This window comes from Cinclus cinclus, chromosome 1 (assembly GCF_963662255.1).
Source record: "Cinclus cinclus chromosome 1, bCinCin1.1, whole genome shotgun sequence".
NCBI classification, from domain to species: domain Eukaryota; kingdom Metazoa; phylum Chordata; class Aves; order Passeriformes; family Cinclidae; genus Cinclus; species Cinclus cinclus.
The window spans coordinates 48,317,435-48,337,491 of NC_085046.1; the positions used below are offsets into that span (position 1 = coordinate 48,317,435).

A 20,057-nucleotide genomic window follows, 5' to 3' on the forward strand; every position below is an offset into this window, starting at 1 on the left:
CTGATTCCTGTTATGGACACCCAAACCTTCCCCTCTTTTCCACACCCAGAAAGCTTCCACTTTCCTTGCAGATTCTCAAATCACTAAGCTCTATGGATGTTACCTTAAACGAAGGATAGCTGGGAGTTCTGTGACTTTTAGATATTAAAAAGTGACTCTAATTCCCAAACTGCTGAACAAGCAGATGAATGGCATGTTCTTGCATCTACTAAAGCAAAACCAGAAATCAACCACCTGTACGGCATATCCACCAATATCCACCCCTGCTCCATGTCCAGAACAATGTGCAGTGTAAAGTCTTACCTCATGGCATCCTAGATCTCTCACAACACAAAACAGACATAAATAGCATTTGCAGTTAACAAAACTTATTGAGACTTTCAGATTAGTACAGTATAGCATAAAAACTAGGCTACTACTTGTTTCATCTCCAGACCAAAATCTCCAGATCTAAAGCTTTGAAAGCACTGTGAGAAAGCTGCTTTAAAACAGACAATCAACAGAAGTTTTTGACATTCACTTGTGTGTTTAGTGAGCTCAGCATGATTAGAGCTCAGTAAGTAACTCCTGATATACTTTTATAGCACAATATAATGAAAAGAAGACAAAAGAAAAGGTGTGAGGCCACTTCAGGGGAAATTAGAGAAAGATTTTGGTTTATCAGCCTATTTTCTGTGCCATTGTTCACCTTCTTGGCATGCAGCAGCCAGCAGAAGTATATTAAATCTTTAAGAAATACAAAATTCAGGATTTGTTTTCAAATCCAATGTTGCAATCACTCAGCAAAGCACCCTGCTGAGGTTACTTCAAAGAAATACAATTGCTTTGCTAACTGGAGACTCAGGCTGTTCCCCCTAATTCTTTCAGTTTCGATTTGATGGATATCCTGAGTCTGTTTACCTACAGGAAGAAACTTAGGATAAGAGTTCTTGCTGATTAATTATGGCCTACTTGGATTCAACAAGTAGGATCACTTTTAGTCATCTAAAAATAACTCTCTAAGACAAATTGCTATTCCATGTGCCCACACCTGTTTCTGCAATAAATCATACCTTTCTAAATACACAATGGGCCACATAATAGCAAAAATGGCAGTGTGATGCATTCCAAACATCACTCTAAACTTATGCAATGCAGTAATCAAGACCAAGTAGACTGAACAGACAGAAACTGAGCTAACTGTCCCCCTCCTCCAAGTTTTACACTGGTCAGCAAACTGATTTAAGACCACACAAAGCCTGAGTAAAAATATTAATAAATAAATTATTAGCTTTGCACTTCTACATTCTTCATTATAAATGGAACAAATAAAAAAGGGGGGAGTGAAAGTACAAACATTAATTCCATAACTTCTATTTTATACCTTCTTTACTTCCATAATTTCTGACATACCACATCAGCCTAGGTAGCCATTTGGTTAGTCTCAAATTTCCACAAAAGTAACGAAGAGTGTATAGGCAATTGCACATCACATTTATTTAAATTTAATAAAAGAAAGAAATCTTCAGTTTTGTTTGTAAATGCTTCACAGCACATTATCAACACCTAAACAAAATGGGTAAAAGTAGATGAGTATCATTGTGAAGTGTCCACCATGGAAGTATAAATATGGCTCACTGCAGACATATTATCTCCATGAAATTAGTGTAGACTCAACAATGTCCTCCAAACCCACTGCCATTGCTAGCTGTGTTTCCTAGGAACAAATTTCTTGTTCCTTATATTGCAAAGACAGATTTCTGGGAAGTAGAGATGATCAATTCAAAGAAAAGTAGAATAATATTTACTTTATTACATTTAGGAAATCTTCTTCCTGAACAGAAACTGACATAACAATGGCTTCCCATTTTTATGGAGTTAGGCTGGGGGTTTAAACAGCTCCTGCCTATTGCTCTAGTGGAGCAGTATGCTGAGGCATAGTTCTGCAGTAAAAAAATACAGCTCTTCTCATCACTTCTGCATTTATTTTTTCACATCATTTGCCTCTCCTTATCAGAGTATCCTGTGCACTGCTCCATGATATGAACTGATGACCTGTTCATACATGCTTCATTGATCCTTTTACTGACCAGTTTCCACTGAGTTGGCTTGAAGTCCCAAGGTGAAGTGAGGCTAACAACACGGCTTTGGGATTTGCCAGGCATTCATGGGAGCTGTAAGGAATGGTAGTGTGGCACTGAGGGGAAAAGCTGAAGTCCTGTGAAACCCTATGGGAAGGAGAGAAGCTCAGGATGAAGCAGCTCTCAGTTACATCCTTAGTCTCCCCAGCAGTACACCACAGTGGAACGGAAACTTTATATGATGGACACACTGAAAATTTCGCGGAAGGCAGTACTGACAGTATGGTGCCTTTAGTGAAGCGCAATAAATTATTTGACAGATGTTAGTGCACCCATGCACCTCAGACATTACCTTCTCCCTCTGTAAAACAAGTCCTCTCATCAGAGACCCTATGTGAGCTATAGCTGAGAGAGCACAAGAGCATTTGTCTACGTCAACTTTGCAATATAAATCATCTAGCAATAGTCTGGGTACAAAATCCACTTTGCAAAACCCAGCTCCACTCTTTTATGCACAAATCACAATCAGATTCATACTTTTCTAGGACAAAGAACATCAGGAAACCTAATTCAAATGTCTTATTCCTGCATTAGATGACAATTCTACTTCACCAAATTACTTTTGCCTTATGATGTAGCTGCATTTATAATTATTTATTGCTCGGCTGAAGGTTAAGTGAAGGAACAGCTTCACTGAGATTCTGTATAAGCCCTTATTTTTTACAATGTGCTATAGAAGATAAATTGCTTTCTATTTCTCCAATTGAGAGAGAATTAAAAATGCCATTTGATACAAACTATTAAACTGGCAATCGTTTTGAAGTAGCACATTGCTTCTTATAATTTAATACATTTTCCCTCATTTTCTTGTTCTATAAAGTAGTACTTGGGAATCTTAAAAATTCAATTTGTGGAGGTTCTTTTGTAGGACCTGTAAAAATCCAGTCTTTTGCACTCCTGCAGACTCACTACCTGATGAAAGGTACCTCTCAACAAAGAGAAAGCTGGAGATGCAGCACCATTGAGCAGATGCTATTGAAGATGTTCTGTTTTACCAGCATGCTACTTGGAAGCCCTGAGGACAGTGCTGAAAAATATAATGAATTGTTTTGATAAGACTGAAAAAAAAACCAGCAAGGATACACACACACACACACACACACACACACACACACACACACACACACACACACATATATATATAGCCTAAACATTTTCTTGCTTAGAAATGGCTGGTGGGTTTTTTTTTCTTTTTTTTCTTCATTTTTCCTTAGACAATACCACAAAGAGGAAAAGGTCCTTCAGAAAGAAATTATTTGTAAAAAGGAAAAGACTACTGGTATTTACAGGCAAAATCCCCTACTGACGTCTCATGATGGTTGTGGGTTTTCATTGTATAAGCAAGTCTAAATAACACTGAAAATGAAGAAAATGAGATATTCAAACACTTGCCAATCCACAAATTATTCCAAACACTAACATTTATGAAAACACACTCAGAGATCCTACATGTACAATACCAAAAATATGGCTCCTATTTTCAGCACTCAATGGGAGCATTGGATACTCAGCTTTTTACAGGTGTGAATGAATATACAGCTGCCACAGCAAAAGCTTTTTCTTATTTTTTTTATTTACCTAAGCTTAGGAATTTTTTTAGAGGTGGAAAATAGTCCTGAACTGGATGGCCACCATGGCAGCTGCCTTAATATTCTTTCAGGCCTGGATGCAAGCTCTCTGCTTGGTCCCAGGAGTGAGAAAGAACATTTCTTTATATATACACCTCGTTCTTACCAAAGAGGTGTCTTAAGACTAGCTGCAGCTCCTTGGTATGACTATGGCACAAAAATCATTATTGCCCAGGTTGGCTTCCTTTCCTTGTCCTTAAGTATTTCCATGAAAGCAATTAAAAGACTATTTGTAGTCAAAAGACCACATTTGTAACCAAGACACTAGGATCCTGGGAACTGCACTGAAAATTACAAATGTAAAAAATTCAAAATTAAAATCTGTGTTGAAGTACTTCTTATCTCAGCTCTTCCCAGAGGAACTGGGGTAAAAGCTTATCTAACTTCCCATTATTTGTAGCACTGGGGATTGAAACTCCTAAAAAAGGCACTGTGGAATAAGGAACTGCAGTTCAATATATTGAGTACTGTTGCTTGTTTGTCCCTCTGTCCTGAAAATAAATTCCTGACTGGGTCATAGTCATGTCTTGCCACCAACACATAAACAGAAGCAGAAATAGCATCTTTATTTGTCCGCTCTGGAGGGAATTAACATAAAATTACTTGCATTTACAACTAAGTCTGAAGATTGACAACCAAAGCCAAATAAAGAAACACCTCTTTCCTTCCTCCATCTACATTCTATCATGCATGAAAAGCCTCCCCAAGGTCTGCAGCAAGAAAACCTGTGTTTATTCTTATCATTCATAATGACAAATGCCAGAGATACCACTGGAAGTGAAACCTCAGCAGGGGCTATGTATCACTAGTAATAACAGAAATAATCTATTGTTGGAACAAGACATGCATCTGCATTACAATTAGCCCATGCTGCAGGAATGCTTTCTTCTCTGGTGCATAATGAGCGAGCTACAAAAGAGAGCAGGACCTGGGCAAAAGGCAAAGAACTTTTAGGAGGGGTGTCACATATCCTTGACAGTTGCTAAGGAAACTGGCTGCTTTCTTTCGAAGAATCGAAAGTATGCGCCTCCTTCACACACCCATACTATCATCATTAATTCACTTGAAAACAAAGGAGAACTTTAAACAATTGAACACTTGCTATATAAATTCATCCATTCTATATAACTACTTCTGGTGAGTTAAAAAATGCAGAACAATGCTGCTCTCGTGGGTAGTTTAGGCAAACAAGAGCCTGTGACAAAGGCTGAACAGAATTTGGGTAAAGACACTGAAACTTCGTAATATATCAGGATTGGTTAGCAGAGCACTGCTTCAGTTACTGTGACATCATTCTTGAATTCCTCTGCCCTAACACTGAAAACATGCTGTGGGCCCTTCCTCCAGCATACTCACACACAATTATTCTACTGCATCCTAATCTAAATACATGTCCCATTCTACGGAGTTTTACAACTACAAAGTGTGCTTCGATTCTTAAATCCTCAATCAATAGCAACTGTGAGGCAAAACGTGCAGATCTCAGAACATTTTTTCCATAATTAGCCGAGACCCAAAAGCCCTCCACTTCTGCATCCTGTTGCATACTTTCATCTGCAGAATAGTTACAGAGAACTGAGCCCCAAAGTCTACAGACCTACTGTGAGCAGCATGCTTGAAGCAGAATTGGAGGTAGCCTCTGACTCTCCAAAGTTGCTTTTTAGCGTTTCTGTCAATGGTGGGTCTCCAACAGTTCTACCAATGTCAGAAAAAGAAGAGAAGAAGAAGAGAAGAAGAAGAGGAGAGAAGAAGAGGAGAGAAGAAGAAGAGAAGAAGAAGAGAAGAAGAAGAGAAGAAGAAGAGGAGAGGAGAGGAGAGGAGAGGAGAGGAGAGGAGAGGAGAGGAGAGGAGAGGAGAGGAGAGGAGAGGAGAGGAGAGGAGAGGAGAGGAGAGGAGAGGAGAGGAGAGGAGAGGAGAGGAGAGGAGAGGAGAGGAGAGAGAAGAGAAGAGAGAAGAGAAGAGAAGAGAAGAGAAGGAGAAGAGAAGAGAAGAGAAGAGAAGATAGAGAAGAGAGAGAAGAGAAGAGAAGAGAAGAGAAGAGGAAGAGAAGAGAAGAGAAGAGAAGAGAAGAGAAGAGAAGAGAAGAGAAAAAAAAATGGAAAGGAAACGAAAGAAAATGGAAAGTGCAGTAAAGTGCAGGAAAGGAAAGTGCAGGAAAGTGCAGGAAAGTGCAGGAAAGTGCAGGAAAAGAAAGTGCAGGAAAGGAAAGTGCAGGAAAGTGCAGGAAAGTGCAGGAAAGGAAAGTGCAGGAAAGTGCAGGAAAGAAAGTGCAGGAAAGGAAAGTGCAGGAAAGGAAAGTGCAATGAAGTGCAGGAAAGTGCAGGAAAGAAAGTGCAGGAAAGGAAAGTGCAGGAAAGTGCAGGAAAGGAAAGTGCAGGAAAGGAAAGTGCAGGAAAGGAAAGTGCAGGAAGTGCAGGAAAGTGCAGGAAAGGAAAAGAAAGGAAAGGAAAGGAAAGGAAAGGAAAGGAAAAGGAAAGGAAAAGGAAAGAAAGGAAAGGAAAGGAAAGGAAAGGAAAGAAAGGAAAGGAAAGGAAAAGGAAAGGAAAGGAAAGGAAAAAAGGAAAGGAAAGGAAAGGAAAGGAAAGGAAATGAAGGAAAGGAAAGAAAGGAAAGGAAAGGAAAGGAAAGGAAAGGAAAGGAAAGGAAAGGAAAGGAAAGGAAAGGAAAGGAAAGATCTGCCTTTGCTCCTTTGCTCTCAAGGGTTACAATTTAAACCTCTCAAGTTTTTGGTACTGGAAAATTCCACCGCAAGAAGTGGGAGTGCTGCACATTGATCCAATACAGAATTAGCAATAGAGATGATGTAGGACTCTTTTTAGCAAAGAAAAGACAGAAATACAAAGATTCTTTGTAGACATTGTTGAATACCTTAGTGTTTTCTTCATTCTCATGTGGCCTCTGTAGTTTTTGCAATGGCTATTTTGAAGTTCTATCTACTGTACAACACTGTTAGAAATCTTCTTTGTTGTTTCTGTACATTAACTGAGACTAACATTCTCTTGAACAAAATTAAATTAAAAAAATTTGGATTTTACTTTCAAACTCGAGAAATTCTGTGAGAAATGGCTTAAATTCTAATTAGTATTAGAGAAGTTGACTATACCTTGTGACTCCTTGAAAGAAAACCAAAAATAAGTACCTCTCTTTACAGCATTCTAGCTGCTGAACTTAACAGTTTTCTCTTCCCTCAATATTTGCTCTCTCCTGGTGTTAATGTTGAATAATTAAACAAGTCATTTGAGGAAGAACAAAGCTTTTTGATAAAAGTGATTCCACCTTTCAATTTTCAGAGTCAGGTATGCTGTAGGAAATGTGACAGTATTAATTCTGCTTGTAATTTAAATTACAGATATTCTGTAAAGTTGAATGCTGGTTCAGTACTGGTGCAGCACTATTGCATAATGTCAGAAACACTTAGGATTTAGTGTTTTTAAGACTAGAAACTGAAAACATGTTAAGCCCCAGTCCTGATTCTTTCAGAAAGCTTGTCAAAAAGTCTTGAATTAACTATTTGGTCACAGGATCCTCCTCAGGCAGTAGGAAGAATGAAATCCAGAGCATAAAACTTCATGTAGCATGGGCTGAGACCTCCTGTCTAAATGGAAGAGTGCTTGTAGGCAAAGCTCTAAGCTTCTGGACAATTTAAACATAAAATACTTGAACAGAAATCTGTGTGGATCACTTCAAGATCACAATTTTGAACTTAGTCCAACTGAAATTGCTGCAAACTCCTTCTTGATCTGGTCCTACTGTTTCACAAAATTCTTTTACATTTCAAAGCCTTCTATCAATGCTAATGAGCATGGCAAAATACACTTAAGTATCTAGTACAGCAGGGCCCTGTCCCTCCCATTCCTGTCAAGCCTCTGTGAAAATAAGCTGCATCCCCCTTGCAATGCTTTTTAGCAGTAGCAGTATCTGCTGAAAAAAACAGTATTGAAGATGGATGGGCACCTTCCATACAAATCTGTTTAGTGCAGTAAGCAATTACTGTTAGAGAAATATTTTCTTCAGATAATTAGATACTTAAAAATTGAAGTTATGTTTATATAAGCAGTGAATTATAGACAGAATTATGCAAACAAATTCATCATGGACCATGAGCTGCTGTCAGGTTGCTAATGAAAGTAGAAAGCAGTAATCTTTCTTTATAGGGTTCTCTAATGACCATGTTAACAAACAATTTTTTTTAGTGCTGCACATTTCCCTTCCCACATTTTTTTCCCACTAAGTATCAGTTTATAGTGACAAATGCTTTCAGAAGACAAAGGGGAGGAAAGAGCCTTGAAGTTAACACTCTTAAATTATGCTGACACTGAAATGATTAAATTAGGCAACAATTCAGTATTTCATTGTCCATTTGACTCTGATGTGTACCTAAACAAATATATGGACTCTGTTAAGGTACATTTTGTCTTCACTTAAAATTTGTTTCAGAGATGCATTAAAGAGAGAATTACCTCTTGTACTTTACTGGAAGTTGTAAAGGCTTATAATACTGTTCTCCATCAGGAACCTTTTCTTAAAGACAAACACTTGCTGTTTACAGAAGATCCATGAATACTGATTAAGAAAGGATTGTACATCCAGACTGTTCAGATATATACCTTCCTCACATAAGGACTTTCTTTGCCTACTGTACACAAACAAAGATATTGTTTTTAGGAAAATAATAGAGAGATTTCCTATGCTCTCTGAGTCTTCTCATGATATCTGGACCCTGAAATAGGTTATAAGGGCATTATTTGTTTATTTGTCGATTCCTGGATGTATGAGAAATCATAAAATCATTACATTAATTTCCAGAATTACAGAACAAATTACATCAAATAGCATCTTGTCTGGAAATATTACAATGTAAACTTTTCGCAGGAAAACTTACTATCAAAGTAGCCTTAATCTCCTCAAAAGATCGTTTTCACTGCTGATGCAAAACTCACTCCACAGACTTTTACCTTACATCTGTGTCACAAATCAAGATAACGGCCTCTTAGAACCAAGCCCAAGCAAGAAGATAAATACTGTTTTATCCATAAAATTTCTGTTGCACTCTGAAATTATCTGGAACATGAGGCAAACATACAACAATGAACCAGAGAAGGAAAAAAATAATGTAATTTGTTGCAGCTTGTTCATTTGTGAACAGCAATAAGAACAGTTGCATATCTGAAGATATTACTCCTACATTTATCCAGATCATACTTATGAAGAACTTCAGAGATGAAAAATCCTCTAAGTGCTCAGCATTTGCTAAAATGGAAGAAAATAGAGACATAGATATAAAATAACACATTGCTGACTTCTTCTATAATGAGAAAATAATTACTGATTTATCATCAATACATCTCTATTTTTCTACTCAAGACAGTAACTAGGATCAGTCTATCAAAATAGAGATAATTACTAAGAATGAAATACTGATGATGCCAGACATGCAATTTGCTGAGTACTTCTAGATGCATATACAGAAATACTATTTTCTTCCACATGCTCGCAAAAATGGGCACTTCACCTGTTACAGAGTGCAAAAATGGGTAACAGCAACATACCAAAATGGTTTGAAAAATGAGCATCCTGTTTTTGAGAATACCTGCCTGAACACACCTTAAGAATCCAGCTATGACATCCTATGTGTGCCACGATGTGGCAGACACTAGCTCAGCCCTGGCCCCACCCAATGGCAACACTTTGAAAAACTTCGCACTGAGGAGCTTGGAACATAAAAATGGTGCAGAAAAAAACATAATACAGAACAGCAACCATAGCATGAGTGAAACAGAAGTATTTCTGTTTAGAGTGATACCACATTTTGGCTTGAAAAGAAATGAACATAATTCAAATGGTAGATATTTGTACAAATATTTTCACGGAGGACACTGTATGAGGCTTCTGCCAGAAAGGGGTCACTTAGTTTCTCACATAAGCCAGAACTTAGGCAGGCAAATAATAATAAGAAAGGCAAATAAACACACAAAATGTCTTCAGCCTTCTCTTCAAATAATTTATTGCCTTCAGAGCTCTCATCGAATTTTAGGTGAACTCATCCTTTTTTCTGCCCTGGAGACATTTTAACTAAATATTGCTATTGCTCTCCTTCCAGAGCCATGAGAGAGTACAGGCTCCCACAGCCACCACAAATAGTGTGCAGACATTTTACTTAAGCTGTTTGCTGTAAAAGTCATCGATTTTGCTTCATCCTGAAGAGACCTTTTCTAAAATAATAAAAACAAATTGCTAATATTAGATCAAACTTTGACCTCTGCATCCCAAAGTAGGGGAAGTAAGACCTGAACACCTTGTTGTTTTGAAAGCTTCCACAATCTCCTCCAGGCAGGCAAGCTTTCAATTTTAATAAAACATTTCCTGAGCTGCCAGGCTGAGGTTGCCTCTTTGCTCACCCTGCCGTAGGAACCAGCCAGCAGGTCCAGGCAGCCAGCTGGGCTCCCATGGGCCTGCCTGCACTGCAGCCATCCTCTCTCCACAGCAGCAGCAAGTGATGTGAGGCCTTTGGGGAAACCATTTCAGAAATCATCTTTTCATCTGCCTCCTTCCCATCTGTTCCCCCTTTCCATCCATGGCATTCCTGTACTACACTCTGTTTCATCAACACTATTTTCCGTCATATCTTCTTGTTCCATCCCCTTCTTATCCCTGGCTCCTCATGTGCTGATCTGAAGCTAAGCCTGTGTGGGAAGGAAAATGGAAGTCTGAAATGCTTGCTTGTGGATTGCTATTTTCTGGTCATACACAGCTACTTATTTCCCATATACCAAGAGATTTACAGTCTGAATGATTCTTACACCACCTCCAAGACAAGATCTGTAGGGAACTGCAATCTGCTAACTGTCACAGTTACCACACACTAGGACCAAGACTAGGAGAAAGGATGTATCAGAGGCCAAAGGGATGAACCGGATTGCAAAATTGCTCTCAGACATATCTCTGTATCTGAGAATAGCTAAACACTTAAAATCATTGCCAGGAGAGTCTAAACTATAGACACAATGTTTTCATTTTTAAACAAGAGATAAAAATAATGCTTCCAACTGAGCAGGTAACTGAAAGAGTGAATTGCAGGGAAAGACTGATGTGCTAGAAATTTTACACAAACTCCTTGACTTATATTTTCCAAACATGTAAGGAAAACGATGCAGTAAACACTGAAACAGAATTAGCATCTGCATCTCTGCATTGCTTGCACTCACACAGGACAGCTCCTGTTTACAATATATCTTTAAAACTAGGATTTTCACACAGCTGGGTCTTCTCCAGAACATCATTCGTACTTCAGACCATCTCTTGTGCATATGACTTTTGCCATAACCTCCACTAGTTATAGATGTAGCATCAAACTGATAAATATGGTTTTATAACAACACAGTAGATCTAGATAATGTCATCTAAGTTGATTTGCATTTTGTTTCAAGGATCCACTATACAGAGATAATAAATATGGTACCAGACTGTCAGGCAGGAGAAGCCAGAAGAGACAGATGACCTTTGTGGAATACTTCACCTTTTTCTCTCTCTCAGGAATGTATAATGTGAAGGTACGAAAGCAGACATAGTCAGTCACCACAGACTCAGACCAAAATGTCACCAATTTTATCAGAATACAGAACAGCATAAAACAAACAAAAAAAAGTATTTAATTGCTTAGTTATAGCTGTGTTTGCTGTGTCTTTGTCTCCCTGAGTGCCTGAGAGACTAGAACAAAATTGCCAGTAGTCGCATTATGGAGATAGGTTGGCAAGCTGGATGACCCTGTAAGTCTTGTTCACATCTCATGTCTGGGCTCTTGACTTGCAACTTAAAAAACTTTCACATCAAGGCTTTTGCAAGGAGTCTGCTTTGCCATTCTAAAGGGATTCTGCAAAACTGAGACTAAATGAAGAATGCTTTGTTCTACCTGGCACATCCAGAAGAACAAAACCCACCCCTCCACCTCCTCCCCCTATGCCTGGAGTTACTGTTTGAGATACCCTATGAGGGAAGGTGTGCACTAAAAAACTGTCAAGAAAATAAATAAAATTATTCTCAAACACCAGAATCGTTTATACCCTTGAAATGTGATGACTCCTTGACAACAATTCCTGCTCTCTCCCAATGCACACCAGCCCAGCTCTCCCTCTGTTCCTCTTACTCTAGAGTCTTCCGGAGGGGTATGACACAGCAGGAAAAGAGACCGGTTCACTGTGAGACCTTCTACTCACTCTCTTACAGTGTAACGGCCCCCCTTCCAGCCGCACAGCACTGCAGAGAGCTGGTCTTGATGGTCACCAACCACACAAAGCCTTGCTGCTCCTCAGGCCCAGGGACAGCACAAGGTGGGGGAGCACAACTGGCCCCTTCTGCATCACTGCAGACCTGTCTACCACACAGGGTGATATAAACACTTGAGGAGTTTCCATGACGGAGGGCAACCACAATGGTTGGCTTGAACATGAAGTGTGACTGCTCACACCAGCTCCCTCTCAGCTCTCTCTGTGCCCAGCCACTTGGAGCATGGACACTGAGGACACAGCAGCACTGCCTGCAGGACAGCAGGGGTGGGGGATGAAACCTCTGCTCTTCCATTGCTTGGGATGTCCAAAGCAAGAGGCTTCTCAATTTGTAATTTTCACTGTATTTTCAAACAGAACAGCAACCAGTTTTTTCCTCTGCTGTTCAATTAGAGCACAACCAACAGGTTTCACCTGCAAAGGCACTGTGAGCAGCTGAAGAAATGAGTACCAGATACACATACCTGCTTGCTGGGCAGTCTGGGGGATCTGTTGACTCCGCTGTGCGTTGTACTGAACTGAGGCAATGGGTGTGTAATGTTGAGATGTTGAGGTAGGGTACTGACCAGATGGGTAATAATACACTGACATCTGCCAAGAAAGAGAACAGTAAACTCTAGAGATCAAAGATTCATAAAATAGAACAAAACAGGGAGGGGGAGCAAGAGTTCAAGTCAAGCATATAAGTGGTAACAGCAATCAAGAGAAGAGGTTTGCCTCCTGTCTCTTCAAGAATTGCTGCTTGCTTTCAGCTGTTCTAGGAAAAGGGCTATCAGTGCCCACATTTATTTTTGGATGCGTTAAGAAATAGGAAAAAAAAATAATTGAAACAGAAAAAAAAAACAGGATTCATAAAAAGCTACCATGCATATATCAAAGATATATGCATATATCAAAGAAAAAACTCAGTAACATTTTATCACAGCAAAATATCAAAAGCTGCAGAAAAATGGATGCAAACAACACTGTCCATATCAACATAACACATACAGACAGAATGTTGAACCATTAAAGGAACTCTGCAGAAAATGGTTGAGTCAAAGCAAGGAATGGCCTGGAGTACCAATATGTAGAAACAAGGTGGAGAGCAAGATGGAGTGTGTGCACCCTTAACACGTGCAAGGAAATTTGATATCAGACTGATGCTTCTGTTTAACAGGTACATCCCTCCTTACATGAACATTTCCCTCTAAAGCCTTTCTTCCTCTTGGTGTGAAAATAATTACAGTTCAAAAAATAATCATAGCTGTTTTCTTGCAGGAGCTGAGAGCAGACATTAAGTGATCTAGTTCTGCTAGATGGGCTTCTTTTTTTTCTATTATTATTGTCATTACAAAGAAATGTGTACTACATCTCTTTATTACACAGGTGAACATGAATGTCTGAGGGTGACTGGAGCAAAAAGTTTTTCCTATACAGGCCACACCACTGTTACTGAGACATTTGAGCTAAACAGTTTTAAATTGACCCTTCACAAGCTCAAAGCACTCAAAATTTTTCATTTTCAGCTGCCAGAGATACTGTAGGCATCTGCTAGCGTTTGGCAATGTATGGTATGAACAGATTGCAGAGGCACACAGGCTCAGGAGAACATTGCTTCTCTCACAACTTCTGCCACACCTGTCAACATTTCTTAATAAATCATACATTTTTTTTCTCACTTTGTGCATAGCATTTATCCTACATATACATATGCACTGAGTCAGATCAAGTGCTTCTATTTTTTTCATGCAAATCAAGAACTATTTCTGCCAGTTTTATTTTCATGGAAGAAATATTCCTGATACAGATAATTCAACTTGATGATCCATAAAGTTAGCAGAGTAAAGGTAACTTACTGCTAGGACATCATAAGAGAGATCAGAAATTTTCCTTGGAAAATTTCCAATCTCAGATGAGGAAAAAATGGCATAGACACAAAAAACCAGGCAAGACTAGGCTATGGATTGCTATTCAAGCAAGTAGAAGCCTACTGAGTGGGTAACTGCGGTGGGAGAAAGATTAAGGACTAGCAGAGCTGGACTGGGTGGTGTTGGTGAAGTTAACCCTGTAGACTAACTGACAGTCAACAGCATCTGACAATCAAGAGGCTGAACACCCATTCATTCTTCAAGATCTATTAATTTTCTTTTCAATTTTTCTTTTCCCCTCTCTCTGCTTATCAACCCGATTCAAACAAGTATGAGAAAAACAAGGTTTTGACTGGAAAATGCTGTAAACTACCCTCCCTCCAGACAACACCAAGTGATACCCCAATGGCTACTGCCTACCCTCAACCCATTTGTTTTGCAATTGACTAATGTAGCAAAAACAAAATGCCTTTGTAGAATGGACACCACCATTATGAATTTGTTTCTCTGCAAAGAAAAGCCACAAGGAATAGGAAAGTGGCCCTGCACATTTAAGGTGCAAAATCATTCTTTAAGCAGTATAAACTATGTATCAGGAATGTTTATTGTGATAAACTCATGTCATGAACAGCTGATTGTTCTCAGCAACACTCTTGACTCAGCAACACTCAACAGAAGGCTTGAAAGAAATGAGAGACCCACTCTAAGTGAAGTCAATGCAAACAATTGATCCAGCCTTGGATCAGGGGAACATAACAGACATTCTTTTAAATATTCTTTATTTTCTATTAACATATTCTACAAACTAAAGAGTATTAAACCCCTGTGGAAATACTCTCACTTATCTTTCCAGCATCTTAATCTCAGTTAAAGCATTTATTTGATCTAACCTCAATTTCACAATTTTCCGTTGTAGACAAGCCCCTAGATATTTAAAAATACATTTGACAACTACATTTGTCTGTAGTTGTACAACTACAAATACATTAAAACAACAATTTGACAACTATGAGAATTATCTCTTGGGAAATTATTCTGTATGTATTTACCTTGAAACATCACCTGAAGAATCTAATTTTTGAAGTCAAGCTTATAGTTGAACATGTTGAGCACAAATATATAAACTGAAGCACAGACTTTTTTGTTTTCACCACACACATAAAACCTCAATGTTAGTCACAGGGTTGTCTCCCTTTCTCTCATTTCCTCAATTCATTGGAGTACATTTGTTATGCAACCCACTTAAAAGTCCATGAGAGTGCTGTCTATCAGCATGAAAATAATGTTAGTAGTAAAGGGTAAAAAAAAATAATTCACTTATAAAGATTAATGGAAGAATTAGACAGTAGCCATACACACATGACAAGAAAACAAGAGGTTTGGGTTTTGGTAGGATTTGTGTTTTTATTTTTTGTGTGTGGGTGTGCGTTACGCTGTTATTTTTGATTTTGTTTGTTCATTTTTTGTTTCGTGGGAGGGTTAGATTTTTTTTTTTTTAAGCTCACACATTAAAAGAAGGGCTTGGTGCAAAACACAGACATGGTCTAAAATAGGTCTTATATGCTTGAGGAACTTGGAAGGATGCATTCTCATTTATCTTGAGAACATCTCTGTGACAGTAGTTGAAACATTATTTTGCCCTTCTAATTCTACTTTGGTGAACAGTGGAATTAGAGGGATCAGAGATAACAAGTATCACTTATATCATCTACTCTGATCCTCTTAAATTTTTTAGTTTCTCATCACATCAGCATTACTAAACTATTTACTTATGTGCTCTTCAACAAATGTTACATTTCCATAGCAGTCAACCGACATGCCAAATTATACTTAAGTTGCATTCCCATGTGAAATGCACAATCCAAACTTCAACCTTCTGCTTGTAAGACATTTTATTTACAGAACCAGAAGGTTTCTGTGACACTAACAAGCATGCCAATGAAGTTATATGGTTATCCTAAAAATAAAATAAATTGACCAAAAAAAGCGCTTCTAAGACCATAACCTAAATAAATGCTACTCTCTTTAGTCTAAAAGCACAGGTTTTTGATCTTTATCCTTGATGCTGTGAAAAATATTTTTGGTATGATTTTTAACAATTACCTTGTCTGTAGGCTGACCATTCCACTACAGTCTAATTTTTTTTATCCCATACAACACTTTTACTTAAATTGTAACAGGACTGGGCATGTCACTTCAGAGACACTAATGAAATGGCAGTCAGACATTACTTTTTCCTCTTTCTAATGTGCTTTGTCTCTAGATGATATGCAGAGACTCAATGCAGAATGGACTTTCTGCTTTGTTCTGTCCACATACAGTCTGGAACTCATCATGATGCTGGGTGTCTCTCTTGGTCCTCTCCAGCAGCATACATGAAATTCACTGGTACATTGTTCATTTCCTCATGGCAGGATCAGGAGTCCACACATATTTCTGGATTATTTTACTTTCATAATCTGCCTCCCTACTGGTTTACAGCTTGATTCAGCCATTGGTACTCTAACTTGTCCTTATACTGCTGATATCCAGAAAGGTTTGGACTAGCACCTTCATCCAGATGCTGACAGGATTGGTAATGCAACTGATAAAGGCACATAAATGGGAGTGAAGAAGACAAGAGAAACCCCAGTGATACATGGACATATGGAAGTGCCATTTCTTCCCAATATTTAACTGACAGGGATCAGTCACTCTTCAAGGTCTTTTCCTCCCTGCCACCTCCATAATAATTACAGTAGCAGGTGACAAAAAAATAATGCCTTGTAAGATGTCCTCCAGTATAATTTTCAAAGATCATCAAGGAAAGCCCTGCTCATTTGCAGTGATACCCCAACCTTCTTCATAACAAGTTTTCTAGAAGAGAAATGCTATGAGTAAAGATTTTGTCTTAGGGTCATTACAGTCTCTAAAGGAGAGGGCTTCTGCAGAGAGATAGATGATTAAAGATGATGCAAAATTAATGATGACATTAAGCTAATTCAGGTGAAAAATTCCTTAACACGTTAATTACTTCTCCAGGACTCTCCAACAATTCATGCTATCTCACTTTTGGATATAATTTATATACCTTCCAGAAAGAATGAGTCAGAGGTGAAAATAACTTTTAAGGGAGGATATCCTTTCCCATTGACATAATAGTTGCATTTTTCCCACTTCTTCATTTCCAAAGGTAAAGACAGGCACCATTGATAAAGTACTACAAAGAAGAATGTGGATCCCTGTTAAAGTGTTGGTCCATAAGTGCTACAAAAAAACTATCAGAAAGAGAAGAAAATTGAAAATAAAGCAAGCAAAGATATATATGTTTGATATTCATGACAGAAAGCAAGCAGGGATTTTCTGCTAAAAATCCATTTCAGAAAACCCCAGGTAACATTTGTAATATGGGTTGTTTTTTCTGTTTTTTTCTTTTTTCTAATCGGCTGAACAAAGAGAAATCCTTATTTTCAGTTTATTAAATGATGACTTTGTTGTCAATCTGGGGAATATCTGTGATCAAAGAAGAAGCAAAAAGAAACCCAAAGGTTTCTTTCACCACTTCTTAGGCATGTCACTTCACATTCATTCTGCTTCTGCTTTAATACAGACTGGGAGAAAGAATCTTGGAGAGCAGCTGTAGAGCCACATCCAACTGAACTTTAAAAGAAAAGCTAGTCATTTAAATGCAGTACCATTGGGTGTGTAGGCTTGAAGCACTTTCTTCTTTCAGCTCCCAAAGAAAATGATCATACTCACAGGATCTCCACCCAAGTTTACACTGCTATTTTTCAACAGCATACAGGGTATCACATCCCCCCTTATCAGCACTGCATTTACAGGAACTAATAGGCCATTAAAGTAATTCCTCTTTTATACTGGTATATATTCAATAGCAACATTTAAGATACAAAAGTGCTTTTACATTGATTGCATTGAATTGATTAATGCATCATACAAAATTTTGTTTCCAGTACCATCTTTATTGCTTTCTTTTTTTCCCTGAGCCTGCCTCAGACCACCTGGTATGGTGTCTAAGAGCAGCCTTACAATTGCATCTAAGCCCCAAAGAGCAACAACAGCTGACTCAGACTGACAATAGCAACTACCACAGTGAAGCTGTCCCACTGGCAGGACAAGGATTTGTGATCTACCTGCTGTGTACAGAAAACTAAGCTCTTAGGGCAACTATTTCCCAAGGATTCACTCTTATCTCTTTATAAGAGGTATCCACCTATTTGCCATACATGTGCTGTATGTAGTACCCAAACTATCTTCTAGGACTGAAATTAATGAATTAAAACTTCAAATGTGAATCAGAAGCTCCCATCTGTGCATGCAGATGCGGAGAGTTGTTGCCTTCTCTCTCTTCTGGCAGGCCAAGGCCCCTATGCTTTCAAGGGATAGTATAGACACTATACTATCTAAGACACTGCCCTGCCCTCTTCCAGGTATCTGACAAGGATTTTATGTAACAGCAACAAGCTGGAGATGGGTGTTATCTGCAGAACCAGAGGAAGCTGAGAGCACTGAATTTCTCACCTTTCTACACCTCCTCCTGAGGACAATCCATACCCCAGTGAAATAACTGAAGTTGTTTCAAACCCAAAAGATATTTTTCTGCTCTCAGTAACTTTCCCCTCTGTTAAAATATAGGAGGAAAGCAGGTGGGGTATGGACAGAGACACAGTGACCATTAGACACACCAGTACTGTACTGGTCCTAGAGCAGTTTCTCTGTGAAAAGGCAACTCCTCATAACTTGGCCCATGAAGAAGTTAATCTGCCTCTCAGTAGTATCAGTACAAGGATTAACTTGGAAAAGAGCTTCACCAAGTAATGCTACACTGTACTGAGTGAAAATCCTGTGCCCTACTATGTGCTCAGGTATGAAATCCAATGTTCCCACAGCAAGGCTCAGCCAGGAGCATGAGCAGTGGGCAAGCCCACCCAAAGCAGTCAATGGTGGGTCTAGCAGAGACCCCAGGGCGAGCTGAACATCTGGCCTCACTTAAGGGGGTGAGGAGGTTGTGCGGAGTCACTGCCAGAACAGGCAGCACCATCCTGCAGCTCACTCAACTCCCACAGCAAGCCCTGGCTGGCAGAGCTGGGAAACATCAGTGCTTGATGTGGTGGCAGCCTGTAAAGTGGAGGTGCTCACATTTACCTGGGTCATTAGAAGTGTCGTGAGGTTGGATTAAATTATGCTGGAAAAAACTGAGGGTACCTGGGAGTTGTACATGAGGACTAAAGCCTGGACAGCCTCTACTTAGGAGTAGAGGACAGCCTCTACTTAGGAGACACGATCTAGATGGGAAGATGGATTCATCAGGGAATTTTGCTCTTTAGGTATTTTTTCTCCCAGTTTTTAAAGAACACCTACATTTGGCAAACTGTGAAATAATTTTCTATTAATTTTCAAATTTTTTTTTGTAAAAGAAACCACATTATATTGAACTTCAGCTCCTATCAAACTTGTTTTTGGCAAGCCTTTCAGAAAAAATAGCTGCACATTTTTTAACCACAGAAGTAATGGATTTCACAATCCTCTATGGGATGTCAGCATCCAGTAGTCCTCAGATTCCTTTCATTGTTAATTAGTGATCTGATCAAGTAGATCCTTAGTCCCCTTAAATCACTGTAACAGTAAAGAATCCTTCATTCCTAAGTCAATACCAAATTCCTCTAATAAACGCAAGTGGAGATTTTCAGTGAGAAGCAGTAAGCAAAAACCAACCTACCAAACAACCCCTTCCAACAGGGCTTCCAATAAAGTTACATTAAAAGAAATGGTGAAGTTTTGTACTTTTTCTTACATTTTTTATTCCAAAGGATAAAATGAAAACAAGATAAATGCTATAAATACCATTTAGAGCAGAATTTAAATGAAGTTATTTGCAACTGGATAAAGAAATTTGTCATTTTATTGTGTATGCCTTGAAAATTGGCCAGAAAGTCATCTGTGCATTTTACTTCTTGACAGTAATCACTTTCAATATTCTGTAAAGGTACCCAGGAGTCAAGCAAAGATGTTTGGCAGTGAACAGTAAAACATAATCAGTCTTCAGGAAGACAGTTAAAATTACTGATCTGTGACATCTCACATGTTCAAGTCAATTAACTATGATTAACAACTAACTGGGCTGATGTGCGTTTTGCTTTTTTGGTACATGCACAGGGAAAAAGGAGTGTGGGCATT

The 20,057-nt window shown here is 38.7% G+C and overlaps 1 protein-coding gene across 15 annotated transcripts in view; it reads right to left on the reverse strand.

Annotated features, from left to right (window-relative positions):
- ARPP21 (cAMP regulated phosphoprotein 21) overlaps nucleotides 1–20,057 on the reverse strand; it is a 101,990-nt gene that overhangs the window by 24,017 nt on the left and 57,916 nt on the right. For all 15 annotated transcript variants that reach the window (XM_062497559.1, XM_062497542.1, XM_062497568.1 and 12 more), the window contains one exon: nucleotides 12,495–12,621. In XM_062497559.1, coding sequence (XP_062353543.1) covers nucleotides 12,495–12,621 — 127 coding nt within the window. The remainder of the gene's footprint in view (nucleotides 1–12,494; nucleotides 12,622–20,057) is intronic.